General features: G+C 36.3%; 1 protein-coding gene across 1 annotated transcript in view; it reads right to left on the minus strand.

Annotated features, from left to right (window-relative positions):
* Positions 1 to 13,248: 13,248 nt before the first annotated feature.
* The window catches only part of LOC122810101 (interleukin-17C-like), a 28,026-nt gene continuing 24,251 nt past the window's right edge, over positions 13,249 to 17,023 (minus strand). The window contains exon 4 of the mRNA XM_044081577.1: positions 13,249 to 13,492. Coding sequence (XP_043937512.1) covers positions 13,249 to 13,492 — 244 coding nt within the window. The remainder of the gene's footprint in view (positions 13,493 to 17,023) is intronic.

The raw sequence follows: 17,023 nt of genomic DNA on the forward strand, positions 1-17,023 counted from the left end.
AATGGAAGGTCTGTTAACGGACAGAAAACATTCTTCGGAAATATCATGAATGTGCACTGGAAAGTGGGTAAGGCAAAGCATTTATAAAAGGGCATAAACAAGGAAAGATTTTTTTTCCCAGTAAATGGATGCTTACAACCTCTGGCATGCCTTGAAGTTTTAAGGCAATAATTTCAGGCATGGAATTATAAACAGTAAATGTCTACACAGTGTGCTTATATTTAAGCTAATCTGTACAACTAGTTTATTGCAGTGAGTCGTGGTTTCCAATAAATAAATCCCTAGTGAATGGTCACACAAAACATACACAGCTTATTAGTTTTTAAAACAGGTATTGTTTTTGTCTAAGTTAAACCAATTCTTTCGAACATTATTTTGACAACATAATAAAAATATATAAAGAAATAATTTCTGTAAAATATAAAGTCTTTATATATATTATATATATATATATATATATATATATATATGCGTGTATGTATAGTATATATATATATATATATATATATATATATATATATATATATATATCACACAAATGTATGTGATATATGTGGACGTGTGTCTGTGTGTGCGTGGGTGTGGGTGGGTGGGTTCAGACAGCACACAAAAGAACAAATGCTCTTACAAAGTGCTTTTCAACCTGTTGTGGCTGCTTTTCATGTGTTCATGTTACAGCAGGACTTGGGAATTGACTCTTAGCCTAGTACTGTGCAGTCTCGGAGCTGGTATATAAATTAGCAAGGGGGTTACATGGTATACAGAGGCTTGCCTCACTGCAAAAAAAAAAAACTCTTTTTCTTCTTCAATCTTTTTGGATTTGATCTAGAAAAAGTGCCATTTTTTATGCCCTCTTTTGAGCATTCGCTTAACAATGAGACAAATATATATATATATATATATATATATATATATATATATATATATATATATATATGGGCTTAGGACAGTCTACCGAAAGACTGTTTTACCAAAAGGGAAACGGGCTGTCACAGTTTCGCAAAAGCACTTTTTAATGAAAAAAGTGCTTTCACAAAACTTTCGTAAAAGTACAAGGAATCGGGGGAAGTGGTAGTGGGCGAGATCGGACTACAGTGGGGGATAAGGTAATATTCCCTTTTCCCCACTGTAGTGCAATCTCGGAGTGAGAATATAAAAGTAGGGGGGTGTGGGGTGCCGGGGGCAAAGCCCCCCTGCATAAACATGGTGTGTGCGGTTTTGTTTTTGTTTTTGTGTATGTGTGTGTGTTTTACCTTCCGTTTACTGAAACTGCTTTTTCGGTGAAAGCAATTTCGGTAAACGGTGTTCAGTAGGGTTGGATTCGGACAGTTGGTCTTTCAATCAACTGTCCTAGATCCATATATATATATATATATATATATATATATATATATATATATATATATATATATATATATATATGTGTGTGTGTGTGTGTGTGTGTGTGTGTGTAAATAAAACGTGACTGCTTCTTAAATGCAAATACTAAAGTGGATGTAGCTGCTGCTAAACTTCCTCTTGCATATTTACTATTCTTAAATGCTAATGGGGAAAACAAGCCTTAAATGTAACCTGTAAATAAACTCTGTAGCAGTTGTAGCAGGACTTTCACAGATCTTTTTTGGTACTTATATGTATGATTATATAGTACCTATAATGTAAGTGTATGTCAATGTGGTTATCCATCCTTTGAACATAGGTTAAGTCCATTAGTATACTTTAACTTTTTACTGTTTATTGATAATATTCAGCCAGAGACCAACATAAATGTTTGATATTAAGTATATGTTTTTCTTTAAATCAAAGATTTTTAGAAAGGCAATGTATATGGGATGTATAAACTCAATGCAGTATATTAATTTATGGACTACTTTATTGCAGGCTGTATGCTTAGGACAAGAGATGAGAACAAATGTTCGTACAAACACTATTTTCTGGGAGGCCAGACATCATCCCCAGTCTCTTTTCACGGGGTTAAATGATCTGTTTTCTGCTGCTTATTATAGCAATGTTTAAGGGTGGTAGTTTACTAGAAAAGTTATGCATTGATCTGAGAAAAGTAGTGCTACTGTAAATAACAAGTGTGCTTTGAAATGGTATGTGGCTGCACGTATGAGTCTATTTGAACTGCTGCCCTTTATTCTCTGTGGAAAAGTATATTTTGAGATTTTCCTTGCATTCTCTTTCATTGTTGGGTTCATTACAAAACAAACATATCATAAATGTTAACATTGGTAAGTGGTACAGAGACCACCAGAATGCATTACTTTTAGGCATTTATGTAAAACAGTGTTTGAAATACAGTCTGGCTGTTATTTTATTTTATTTTATTAGTCAGACAACTGAGATTTGCATAGACAACAAAGTAGCTATAATTGCTGGATATAGGGGTCCTAAAAATGTGTTAAGGAGCCCATGGTTTAAAAACAGCCCTGGTCCCAAGGTATACTTAACCCACTACTGCTCAGAACAGCACTTGACTCACAAATGAAAATTTCCAATTAAACACATGCATCACATACCATCATGAAAATAACAATATACTGAATACTCAGGAGGCATCAAAACATTTACTGCCACATACCACTAAATCTACATTACTTTCACCACAAACTTGCGTGAGTAACTTATAAAAGCTACAACTCATTTATTAATTCACCAGACCATTAATAGCTTCGCTATATCACACCAATACAGAATCACTACTTCATGCACACTTAGTGGTGTTTAGTGGTAATGTATACACATTACTAAATGCCTCCATACCATGTCAACGTAGCCAGTCCCACAAATGTCCATTCATACTCACACACAGAGCACAATCAGATAGCAGTACACACACACACAAACGCACACACACATGAATGCATTCACATGACTAACATGACTAGACATATGGGTAAACGCATCCTTAAACACACAAAGACCAGCTATCACATTCAGACACACTTATGAATGCAGACACAAGGTCATAAATAAAGACAAACACTTAAACACACACAGACCCACTGCCACACAACAAAACCACACAAAGGCATACATACACATAAACACACCGACACATAACACAACGATGAACACAATGCACAGATAACACACCACACACACACACACACACACACACACACACACACACACACACACACACACACACACACAGTGACACATACAGAATGACTCAAAGTCACACACCACACTAAGAAGCTCACATGCAAACACATATACACACAAAATACCACATTTACACACAATACATGCTACATACACATTCTGAAAGCACACCACATACCCAGTCACATATAAACACACACATGTAATCACATCCACATAAACACAGAGAAGCAGACACACATAAATGCAAACACACACACACACACAGATTAGCTACATGAACAACACAATATTAAAAGATACACAGTCTGCACAGCTGAATCCTGCAACAAATATATACTTGTAATGTACTGCTATATTTTAAAAGAAATTGACAGAGAGTTGCTGTGGGTGTCTGTGTGTAACTGCATGTATATCACTGAAAGGCATTAATATTCCATCTTAAGTTAGATTAATTGACATACCTCTCCACTTTCCCTGATTTCATAAACTGTACCTAATTTTCTTAATGTTTTGTCCTGTCCTTCATACAATGTCAGATGTCCTGTTAAGTCTCTCAGGTATACAGTCACTAGTGCTAGACACCAAAGTTTCACACTTCTCATTGCTCAGGAAATTTGCCCATAATTGTGATTCTTTGTCACCCCATCACTTTTGGCTTTGTCCTCAATGTTAACTATCTCCCTTACTGCCACTTTCCACTTTTCAAAATTATGTATTTGTTCTTATCATTTGTTTCAAAAATAATGAATAATAAATCCAATAAAAGCCTATGTATTATAGCTACTACCCTTATAGATCTGCCAGTTTAAAAATGTATGTCACAAAGACATTCTCACATATATGTCAAAAATGTTGCATCTGCAAATCAATAAACATTTAATATGCAGATCTTTCAATTAATGCAAGTGTTACTTGAATATTATAAAAAATGTACATGCATACACACAAAAAATAATTAAAAAATAAAGCAATATTTTCTACTTTTTGTGTTAAATATATATATATATATATATATATATATATATATATAGGTCTACTTTGTTTGATAGAAAACAAATTTCACTGAAACTCATTTTGTCGAAGCCTCATTTTACTGAAAATGAATTGCCTGAGCACAATTCACTGAAAGCTCACGTCACTGAAAATTAATTTGACTGAAACTCATTACGTCTAAACAAGTATATGCCCTGTTCTCTACTGTAGTGTGATCCTGGAGTTAGTATATATATTTAGGGGGGTTGGGGGCACAGCTCTCCACATTGAGGGGTGTTGGGGGTGTAGTCCCCACATAGTTTGGGTATATTAACCAATAAACCAAAAAGGTCAGGTACCTGAAAACACCCCAGAAACTAAAAACAGTAACAAAAGGTAGCAGTTGGAGGTGTCCGAACAAACCACAAAAAAAAAGTGTAGCAGCAACAAGAGGTTTAATACATAAACGCAAACGCCAAATACTCCAATGCATTTTCATTCACTAGACTTCATCAGATGTAACATGGTATTAAACCTTTTGTTTCTGCTACACATTGTGGTGGTGGTGCCACTGCGGTGGTGGTGCTGCGGTAGCATTGTCGCCTCACAGTTAGACGTTGCACGTTCGATTCTCAGTTAGAGCGTCTACTGTTTATTGACATGTGTGAATGGGCATTCCTTCGTTGAAGGTTGTGTGTTAGGCCCGGCAAGCCAGCACGTAAAAATCTACTGCCAATCATTAGCAGACTGGAGTTCCGCTGTGGCAACCCCTAACAGGGAAAAGCCGAAAGACAGTTTAGTTTGCTGCTACACATTTCTTTTGTGGTTTGTTCGGACACCTCCAACTGGTACCTTTTGTTACTGTTTTATAGTTTGGGTATATATTATTTTCTGGAAAGAGTTATTCATTTGACTTGTAAGAATCTATGTCTATGGTTTACAATATTTACCCCCAACTCTTACTATATATAATAACTCCAACAAATCAAGCCCACAGGCTTAAAAATACCAGGAATATCGGATTAACCACAGTACGTTTCCTTTATTTCAGATAGTAACAACGGAGATGATGCTTGGTTTAGCGCTTTCATCTAGATAACTAGATTTCCTCAGAACAAAGTATACAGAATCACTCACACTTAAATACTTAAAAAATTCCGCCCTTTTCATTAATTAATCAATTATGTAATATTCATCTCTGTTAACAAGATTTAAAAAGGAAGTGAATTTTTCCATGCTTAAAAAAATCTCTACAAAAATTGTTGTATGTACAACCATACAACTAAATACTATAAATACTAAAATTGTACATAACTATTAAAATTGGATGCGATATATCTATCCATCGCATAATACTATCCCATTAGTTGTTGTCATCAACTTCTATCTAGTTATATGTCTAAAATATTATTCTAAACTTACTACTATCCATAATTTATACAATTGTGTATTGTAGAACATACTATTTGTCATCACATTAAACCTGTAATCAACCATTTTCACATTTCAAATACGTGAATTACAGTACATAATACACTTGATCACATTATCACTGCAACCTCTATAGTATATTAGATGCGACATGGTACTATAATATTAATTAATATATAATCTTGTGCAATTCTGAAAACACATTGACTAGTAAGGTGTAGATTTTTGTCTATTAATACTTATTCCAAAATGTGGATCAAAATGTCGACTATATACCATATATTATGTCCTAACTAATGGTTTAGTGGGAATAACTTCATTTAGTCCTGGATGCGTGGCTGCATCAAGTCGTAGCTGCCATTTTATCTCTTTTTCACTAACAATGGCTTTAATGTTTTCCCCCTAGGATTAGGTTTGATCACCTCTAGTATAGCAAACTTGAAACCTACGCATCCTGGACTATTTAATATATGTCGGGACAATGCATTATTAGTATCCTGTTTGTTCATACAATAGATATGATCATATATTCTATTTTTAAAAAAGCGATCTGTCTTTCCTACATAATAGCTTTGACATGTGTCACATATAGCTAAGTAGATCAAATGTTTAGTCTGGCAATTTCCATGTTTAAAGATTACCTTAGTCTTAATATTATTATTTAAATTGATAGTAATACCTTCAAATATGTATCTGCAATAATTGCAGTGCCCACATTTTTTGTACCTACTTTTTGTACTTTATGGCATTTATGATATTTTTGTTTCATTTCTATGATTCATTTTAAGCTATTCCCTGTTTTGTATACAAATTGAGGCCTAGATGGTACCTTATCTTTTATCATAGTATCACTTGTTAATATATTCCAGTTTTTACTAATGATTTCCTTTACCTCATTAATATGTTTCCCATATTTTACAATACATGCTTTCTTGTAGTTGTTAGTATTAACATTTTTCTCTTTCTTATTATGTATGCCAATTCCCAATAGTGATGGGTATTTTTTCCCCATTCACTGGATACATAGGTAATTATATCATTTATCATATCCACTGGGTAACCTTTTTCCTTAAATAGTTTACCTATAAAAGCCAACTCTTTCATCATATTATCCCTAACAGATGTCATTCTTGCTGCCCTTATGCATTGTCCTTTGACTATATTATATTTGACCTTGTATGAATGAGCACTGTCGAAATGTAAATATCCATTACTGTATGTTTCCTTCCTATATATTTTAGACTGGAAGGATTGCCCATCATTATAAATATACGCATCTCGATAGTTAATCCCTCTGTTGTCATACTGGTATGTGAACTTGAGATAACTTGTCGTTCCATTGATATAAGCAATGAATTTGATTAGCTCATCTATATTACCTGCCCACAATAAAAAGATGTCATCCAAATAGCGGACATATGTTTTGATGTAATTCATCCACATTGAATTAAGTATATATTGCATTTCCCAATCAAGGAGTACTAATTTGGCATACATAGGGGCACAAGCTGCCCCCATTGCCACCCCGGAAATTTGCCTGTAGTATTCTCCTTCAAAAAAGATATAGTTATGGTCAAGTACTATATCCATGAAGGATGTAAGCAACGAAATATCCTCATGGTCCAAGCCACTATACATACATAAACTGTTGATAAAGCTATCTATGCCTTCATTCTTCGGGATATATGAATAAAGATCTTTTATATCTATTGTTACAAATATTAGATCTGGGCTCCATATTTCATGCTTGAATATTCCCAAAAATTCCCAAGAATCCTTCATAATATGCGTGACTGTATTGTAAATATGTTTTAATCTGTTGTCAATAACTTTCCCAAAAGGGAAAGCTTTGCTCGCACTTCCTGATATTATGGGTCTGAAGGGTGGTTCTATAGGATTTTTGTGTACCTTCGGAATCCCAGCAATGGTTGCCAATATAGGAAATTCAACCTTTAAGTATTTGTATAATTCTTCATCTATTCTATTTTCCAATAGGTATTCTTCGAGATAGGAATCAATCCTACTGTGTGCTATATTCACCTGATTTAAAGATGATACTTCATATTGCAGGGAATTATTTAGTAATTCAAATATTTTACTACTATATTTTTCTTGATCATACAGCACAATACCTCCCCCTTTATCCGCCGCCATAATCCTGACATTTTGTGCACAAAGAGAATTGATAATGGAGTGAACTTGTTTGCGTGACATATAGTCTCTCTTATTATATTTGTGTTTGTTATACAATTTGTATATTTCCTTATTAATCACATTTTCAAACTATTCTAAAGTTTTAACCATGGGGGGGGGAGTTTTAACCATGGGGGGGGGTAAAAGAGCTCTTTTTTCTTAGATCCACTGTATTGGTTAAGTGTGATGTACTATCATGAAAAAATACCCCTAAATTTAACTTTCTAAGGAATAATTTCACTTCAACCAAGGTGTCTATTAGATCCAATGATTTATCTGGTATGTATTTCATCCCTTTTGAAAATATAGATAAATGGTTGATTACAGGTTTAATGTGATGACAAATAGTATGTTCTACAATACACAATTGTATAAATTATGGATAGTAGTAAGTTTAGAATAATATTTTAGACATATAACTAGATAGAAGTTGATGACAACAACTAATGGGATAGTATTATGCGATGGATAGATATATCGCATCCAATTTTAATAGTTATGTACAATTTTAGTATTTATAGTATTTAGTTGTATGGTTGTACATACAACAATTTTTGTACGAGATTTTTTTAAGCATGGAAAAATTCACTTCCTTTTTAAATCTTGTTAACAGAGATGAATATTACATAATTGATTAATTAATGAAAAGGGCGGAATTTTTTAAGTATTTAAGTGTGAGTGATTCAGTATACTTTGTTCTGAGGAAATCTAGTTATCTAGATGAAAGCGCTAAACCAAGCATCATCTCCGTTGTTACTGTATGAAATAAAGGAAACGTACTGTGGTTAATCCGATATTCCTGGTATTTTTAAGCCTGTGGGCTTGATTTGTTGGAGTTCTATTGTTGTATACAGGAATCAACTTGGGTATATATAATAACTCCAGGATCACACTACAGTGGGGAACAGGGCACATACCTGTTTAGACAAAATGAGTTTCAAATGAGTTTTCAGAAGTGAGCTTTCAGTGAATTGTGCTCAGGCAATTCATTTTCAGTGAAATGAGGCTTCGATGAAATGAGTTTCAGTGAAATGTGTTTTCTATTAAACAAAGTAGACCCATATAGATACATATATATATATATATATATATATATATATATATATATATATATATATATATATATATATATATATATATATATATTTGCAGATGCACAAGGAGTAACATAATCCACAGCAATCAGTCAAATGTATTGTTACTAGTCATTCCACAGCACAACTAAATCTCAATGCTAACCTGAAGCACTATGGGAAAAATACCAAAACAAGCAGTTCTTCACTTGTATTCACTTGTATTGAAACTGTATTTGGGAACTAAATGTAATTTGTCAGATGCAGTTAAACTATTTTAATTATAAATTGTCCTTTCTTTTTTTATCTTTTTCCTTTAAACTACACCACAACAGTTCCCAGGTTATACTCAGTAACAGTACTGAACGAATCCCAGATGACATCAGCATCTGCACCTCCCACTAGATTTACTCCTGAAAGACAGTGGATACCAGTGTGCACATATTATTTTTAAACATCTCATATTTGCCTTAAGACTAACATTTTTTAATCAAAACTAAACTAAAGAAAATATGGCTCTAAAACAACAAATCTTTTGCATATCCACAAAACAAATAGTATCAGTTACTTAATCTAGAGATATAAACTTCGCTTGCGACATAAACAGGACTCATTAGAGGGGCAGGAATGTGTCTTGGAAAATTCCCCTTCTCTGAAATAAGCTTCCCATCTATGTGAAGCAGAGATCTTTCCTTACCCTAATCAAGAGAAACATGGACCATTGGATGGGAAATCAGAAAAACACTCCAGGTCTATCATCTATGTCTGTAATGGACAGAGGCAGCACATAAATCCTGCCCTAGCTTACATATACCTCTTAAAATAATGTCTAAAGCACATAAACTTGTGGGATACAATCAAGATGTTTGACTAGGTGTATAAAGACTCCAGTGGTAGTTAGCCTAGCATACAACTATGAACCAAAGGAAACATGAAATGGCATTTTATTTTGCCCCTTTGCAAATGATCTTTAACACAAACTGTGTTTTAATACTGACATATAAATCAACTGAGTTGCATTTAAGGACACAGACTTCCCCCTACCTTGGGTATACCTGCATGACTTCTTCACATGAGCTTATTATTAGTGACCTATGAAGTTCTAAAGATGTATTTTATGAAGACAGCACCAGCAAGCTAAGTTCATTGGTTTAGAAGAGTGAACCCCATTAACATGGCAGTGTGACAAACCCAGCACTTTATCCTTAAGTTGAGAGGGTATGGCAAGGATAGACTCCTCCATGATGGATGGGTAGGAGAAGGGCTCTGCCTCACAGACAAAATTTAATTTCTTTTTAGCAGGACTAATTATTGTATCACTCAGATGCATAATGGTAGTTTTCAAAGGGCCTAACCACAGCCACATGTCAGTATTATTTATAAGTTAGAGCATGAATATTCAGATACTTTTGAAATTGATAGTTACTCTTATTGCGTCTTGGCACTCTTCTTCTGTTAAATTTCAGATAGTTTTAAATAAACATACTAGCAGAGACATAGAGCCATTCTGAACATTTTTTATTTCTGTGACAGCAATACTGAGCTTTACCTAAAAGTTAAAGATCAGCAACATGAAATGCAGTTTCAAAGTACTTTCTCATTGAGCAATCATATAAATATGAGAGTTATAAATAAAAAATAGCATTGCTTACAAATAGATAACTTTACAACTATCACAGATTTCATAGCAACATTGTCATACATTACTCATATTTCAAATAAATGGTGCAAAAATATTTTTTATACATAACATAATAAATATACATATACAGTATATGCATAAGTAATATGCATATTTAATAATACAAATATAGAAAGCATGTTAAATAAATAATATTTAACAACACACAACCAACGTGGGTTGTTTAAATACAAAAGTCAAAAGCTTTTTATAAAAAAATAAAGGATTCATAAAACTATGATTAAAAGGGATTATAAAATGTCAGCTGCTCCAGCTATAAAAATAAATTCAGACTGAATGGGTCTATCAATCTTTTTTCAGCAGTTAAATTCTTATCTCTGTGGTTTAGAAAGTCAAGGATACAAAAGTTCACACCCAATTATATGAGCATGTAGATTCATTCATAATGCAATTAACTTACAAAACCTCTGGCTTCCTTTGGCAGTGATACTGTTTTTGTTGTTCAGTAGCATAAAAAAACAGATAAGGTAAATTACAGTGACTGACAGCAATGGATAGTGACACTCTTAAAGAATGCATACGTATCAAAACAAAAAAAATGGCTACAGATTACTAAATATGTGTAAGCAAAGGCTAAGTGTTGATCAAAGTGTTTAGGAAAACTATGTCGACTGACAGCCCAAACACAGAAAACAATATTTATAACAAAAAAGTGAATTCTTGAAAAGTGCCATGCAGTACTGACAGAAAAAAATTTAATTAATTTATAAAGAAGTATTTTATATTTTATCAATACTGTTGTTAAGCAGAAACTGAGGGAATCAAACCCAGGTCTAGAGACACTGCTACTACCCAGGACATAACATGATGGAATGGCGGTGGGTGGCAGTACAAATTTAAATATTCTCACACTGACACTCGGAGATCTCATACTGAAAACCTTTAGCTTAATTTTCCTGAGTTCCTTTTGCTACATGTTACAACCTCTGTGGTACTAATCTCAGTGTGTCCTAATGTGATACCAAGTACATCTTATAGCAGTCGCATTCTTGTGAAATGTTCTGCCCACTGCTTCCATTCACAAAATAACACTTCTTTCTGAAGATTGTATACAGTCCATATGGAGTCATTTTATTTAGCTGAAAAACCTATTTAGCAAAAGTCGTAATAGATTTTCTTCTTTTTTTAACATTGATGCATAAATATAGCCAATCAGCAGCTAAACGTATGTGAATAGAGGGTGGCTGCAGTACTGCAGCGGCTAGCATTGTCACCTCACAGCAAGAGGTTCTCTAGTTTGCTTCTCAGCTGGGGCACCTTCTGTGCGGCGTCTGCATGTCCTCTTTGCAGTCACATAGCTTTCCTCTGCTCCAATTTCTTACCACATTCCAAAGACATGCAGTAGGTGGACTGGACACTAAATTGGATGTAGGTGCAAGTGTGTGTGCAAGTGAGTGTTATGAATGAACTACAGTGGCAGGGCTAGACACCCAGCAGTGTAAACCTTGGCTCGAAATGATTGTCACTGTTGACGTGACACCTCGACCCCATGTGCAAAATGGGAAAAGGGGTTGAGGAGATATATATATATATATATATATATATATATATATATATATATATATATATATATATATATATATATATATCTATATGGAGCCCTATCATATGATAGAAACCTCATTTGACTGAATCACATTTGATTGAGACCAAAAGACTGAAATTTCAAAAGACTGAAAAGTCACTTGACTGAAACCCATAAGACTGAAACCCATAATACTGAATTTCAACATATTAAATTTTAAACTGGACCATAGAAAACCAGCCCCCCCCCCCCACCTCAACTATATATACTAACTCCAGGATCGCACTACAGTGGGGAAAAGGGCATAGTAGTGGCAGCATGTAGACTACTGTAAGGTAAGTGAAAGGTATATACCCTTTTCCTCACTGTAGTGCATCCTGGAGTTAGCATATATAGTTGGGGGAGTGTGTGAGGTGTAGCCCCCCACCTAGTCTGGCTTTATATGGTCTAGTTTACAATTTAGTATGTTGAAATTCAGTATTATGGGTTTCAATCAAATGACTTTTCAGTCTTTTGAAATTTCAGTCTTATGGTTTCAGTCAAATGCGTTTCAGTGAAATGAGGTTTCTATCTTATGACAGGGATCCATATATATATATATATATATATATATATATATATAAACACACGCGCGCGCACACACACACACACACACACACACACACACACACACACACACACACACACGCACATACATGCACACAAACTCATGCATCTATGATTCAGAAAATGTAATATATGCAAATAAATTAAAAGGGCTGGCCCTCAGTTATAAAAATTTTGTCTTCTCATACTTATAGAAGTATTTCTTCAGACAGGCAAACATAGTGAGATAATTAATCTGGAACAACAATAAAGTACCAAGGGCTAGGTATGTTGTGTATGTTGTTAAGGCACACCGGTCTGGTTTGTCTGATCTATGTATTGCCCCCCCCCAAAAAAAAAATCTGCATTACTCAGTCTCTCTGCAGTAGTAGTGGATACATCTCTCTAAAAGTGAAAAGGAATTTCATTGAGTAAAACCTACACAAACAATAAAGCTTCTCCAACATAAAATATCATAAGAATTACTTTTCTAAACATCTGACATTCATGTAATATGTCAGAGTTTTGTTGCAGAGGTAATACCCTCTATTTATAATGTGTTTTAAAACAAACACAACTTCTTTTCTGTGTGGAATTCCACACTACTGGGTTGTTTTACAATATTAAACATTTTGCTCCATGGGAGCTTACAGTTAATTCTTTGTTTTGGCCATTGCACAGGTACAGCCAACTGGAACCTTAATGTACTCGATTTCAAAGCTGTAGGCCTTCTTGCTTGTTGAACATGGTTTTCTGCGGAGAACCATCATGGTTTGCTCCAGCAACACAGAATTTAAGGATAAGTTCTCTGTGCCCGTTCTAGTATCAATGCAACCATTGCAGAGGCATTCGGCGAAAGCTAGCTTCTCAGGGTACCTGGTCTCATCCACATCAATCCTGCAGGGAGAGAAAGAAGCAAATAAACAACCATTAGCACGAGAATCATTTATTGATTTTATAGTAGAGCTATAATTTATTTCTGTCTAATACAGTACATAAAAATTATTTGAATATAGCTCGTGCATAATTTGTAAACTGTTATCTTATGTGCTTAGTCAAGACAAACTATCACTGGCATATAACGATAATTTATGTAGTCCTAATAAAAATGTGAAACATGCGGCATGCAATTCATAAGCTGGCAGGCAGGGAGCAGGAATATTAAGCTATTCAATGTAGGAATTTTGTGACTACAGAATTCACTAAAGTATTAATCATCATTAGTTGTATAGATTGCCTGCCAAAAAAATCCATGCACTCATTAAATTAGACATAATTTAATCAACTGATTTAACATCAAATAACCATATTACTGAAACAAACTGTGTGTGAAAATGGCACTGCTTTTATTTGTTACTTTAACATCAGCAAATAGCATTAAAACTGTGTAGAAGGTTATGTCATAGGTTCATAGCTTCATAGCTAGGTACTAGGCTATCGGCCCAAGGGCCTAAGTAAGCCTAGCCAACAAAGTTCCCTGGCTTATGCCAACCCAAGAAAGTTAATTTCCTGTGCCCCTGTCGAGCAGAGCCACAGAAGTGATCCCCGGGGTGTATTTCTTATTTCCCATCCACTCATCAAGATTTTTCTTGAAGAGTGTTAAGGAGGAACTTTGCTTGACATGGATTGGTAGCTTGTTCCAGAGTATGGGAAGTCTCTGGGACAGGAATCTATCCCTCCAGCAAGTCCTGTTTATTGTGGTGACAAGGTTTAGGTCCCTAGATCATATAGCTCGGAAGGACTGGGATTTCTTTAGATGAAGCATGTCCAACAGCTCTGGGTTTGACATAGCTTTATATGTTAGGCAGAGATCACCTCGGAGAAGGCAATATGCTACAGAGTAAAGCTGGAGTTTTTGAGACAATCAGTGTAGGGCATCTGTTTGAGGCCAGTAACTCTCTTTGTGAGGTACTTCTGTGGCCTTTCCAGCTGCTGCAGATGTCTTGTGAGGTACATTCCAAAAGGGGTGCTGTACTCTATAATGGGTCTAATGAGTGACGAGTAGAGGGGAACAATGACCTCTTTTTTCCTGGATAAGAACCCTTTTGTGATGAGGTGTGCCATGTAGATGGATTTCCTGATTACTGTGGCAATGTGATTATCAAAGGAGAGACTACTGTCCTCCTGGGTCCCGAGGTCTCTTATCACACATTTGGTGTTAAGAAGACTACCGCCTATGTGGTAGTTCATGGGTACAGAGTTTTTACCAAAGGGGATAACAATGCACTTTTTGGCATTGAGCTTGAGGCCATGGCTCTGACACCAGGCATCTGTCTCAATGAGGCCCTTCTGTAGGATGTCCACATCATTTGGGGACTCGACTATAGCTCCTAGTTTGCAGTCATCTGCAAACTTCATTAGCCAGAGGCCTTCTGTGTTAGCCTGTACTTCAGAGAAGTAGATACCAAACAGGAGAGGTCCCAGGACTGAACCCTGTGGTACTCCACTTGTCACTGGTTTGAAGTCAGATCTGGAGTCTGCAACTTTTGCAGTGTGTGTTCTGTTAGTGAGCCAGTTGGCAATCCATCTTGTGACATAGGGATTTATACCTAGTTTAGTGAGTTTAGCTATAAATCCAGAATAGGGGGTGGTGTCAAAAGCCTTGGCGAGGTCAAAATAAGTTGTGTGAACCACCTTACCCTCGTCTACAGCTTTGGTGACTGCTTCAAAGAAGTCGACCAGGTTCAGGAGGCAAGATCTGCCTTTCACAAACCTGAACTGGGTGGGGTCAAGAGTTTGGAGGTTACCAATGCCTGTTTATGAATTCCATGATGATACGTTCCATGGCCTTGCAGACCAGGCTCGTCAGGCTAATAGGGTGATAGTTCCCAGGATCAGTGGTGGCTCCCCCTTTGTGGAGTGGGATAACTGTTGCTGTGTGCCATTCAGTGGGCACAAAGCTTGACGTGAGGCTATTATTGAACATGGTGCTTAGGTGGGGAGACAGTTTGTTCTGAAGTTCGTGTAAAATGCAGCCTGGGATGTTGTCTGGTCCCATGGATGCTGTGTTTTTGGCTTTAGAGAGTGCTGCTTTTACCTGTGAAGTTGTGATTACAGGGACTCTGCATTCTTCCTGTATAGATATGGGCCCCTTAGGAGGTCAAAGGGGGGTAAAGTTAGCACTGAACCTATCTGCCAGGATGTTGGCAGTATCAGTTGGTTCTGTAATTTTTGTGCCATTGTGCTGTAACTCAGAGCAAATCTGGGAGTTGCCATTGAGATTCTTGACATAGCTATAGAATGCTTTTTGGTTGTCCTTAGAATCAGTGGCAATCTTGTTTTCATAGCTAGCTTTGGAGGATCTTATAAGGGATCTCAGCTTTTTGCTGAGGCTGACCAGGGAGCTCCTCTACTCATGGGATTTTACTCTCTTTTGCAACAATTTCTTCCTTCTGTTGTAGAGTTTGTTTATGGCAGGGGACCACCAGATTGGCTTCCTTTTTTTGGAGGATAGCGTCTTGGTTCTGTTTGGGATAGCACAATCCATGCACTCGTGTAAGTGCTTATAGAGTGAATTTGTGTAGGATTCAGCAGTCGTAACTGTATTGTCCATCTGCATGGGTGTCATGAAGTTCACCACTTCTGTCTTAAGAAGCATGAAGTTGGCTTTGGAGACATTTTTAGCATGGTTTCCTTAATGGGGGGTGGGGGCGGGATGTGGATATCTAGGGTGATTAGCTTATGGTTGGATATGACCAACGAGGAGTTGACTTCAGGTGTGGAACACCAGTCACTCATGTTGGTAATGACTAGGTCTAGGATATTGTTGACCCTGGTGGGAGTGTGGATAAGTTGATCCAGGGCATTGGAATTTATGAATTCCAGAAAGCACTGAGCGAAGGAGTTGGTACTTCAGTAGTTTTCCCAGTTAATGGTGGGGTAGTTGAAATTGCCCAATATTAGAGTGTTTGGCTGAACCCTAATATTTTCCAGTATATCAAGAAAAGAGGAGTGGGGATCCTGGGGCATGGTGGGGGATCTGTAGCAAGCTACAATTTGGATTGCAGTTTTGCCCAGAGTTAGTTGCACTTGGATAACCTCGGCTGCATTATGCTGAGCAACTAGCCTGGAGGTGTGGATATCCTTAATGAATATGGACACACCTCCGCCTTTGGTGTTCCGGTCCAGGTTAGATGGCCGAAAAGTGTGGTATGAGTTATAGGCTGGTAATGCAGGTGTGCTTTCTGCAGCCTTGAACCAAGTCTCAGTCACTGCACTGACATTGATGTTCTCCATTTTAAGGAGTGCCTCGAGTGAGTGCATTTTGAGATTTAGACTTCTAGCATTGAGTAGCATTGCCCTCAGTTTTTGCTTGCCTGTTCCTGTTATGGTGGTGAATTTGTCTTTTGAACCTTGCCTAAAAAAGACACTATAGGGGCGGCAAGAGCTTTTGCCAGTATCCGGAATCCCAGGGGTGACAGGTGCAGG

The sequence above is a fragment of the Protopterus annectens genome, chromosome 8.part1, assembly GCF_019279795.1.
Source record: "Protopterus annectens isolate FY-2018-M chromosome 8.part1, PAN1.0, whole genome shotgun sequence".
In the NCBI taxonomy this organism is placed as follows: domain Eukaryota; kingdom Metazoa; phylum Chordata; order Ceratodontiformes; family Protopteridae; genus Protopterus; species Protopterus annectens.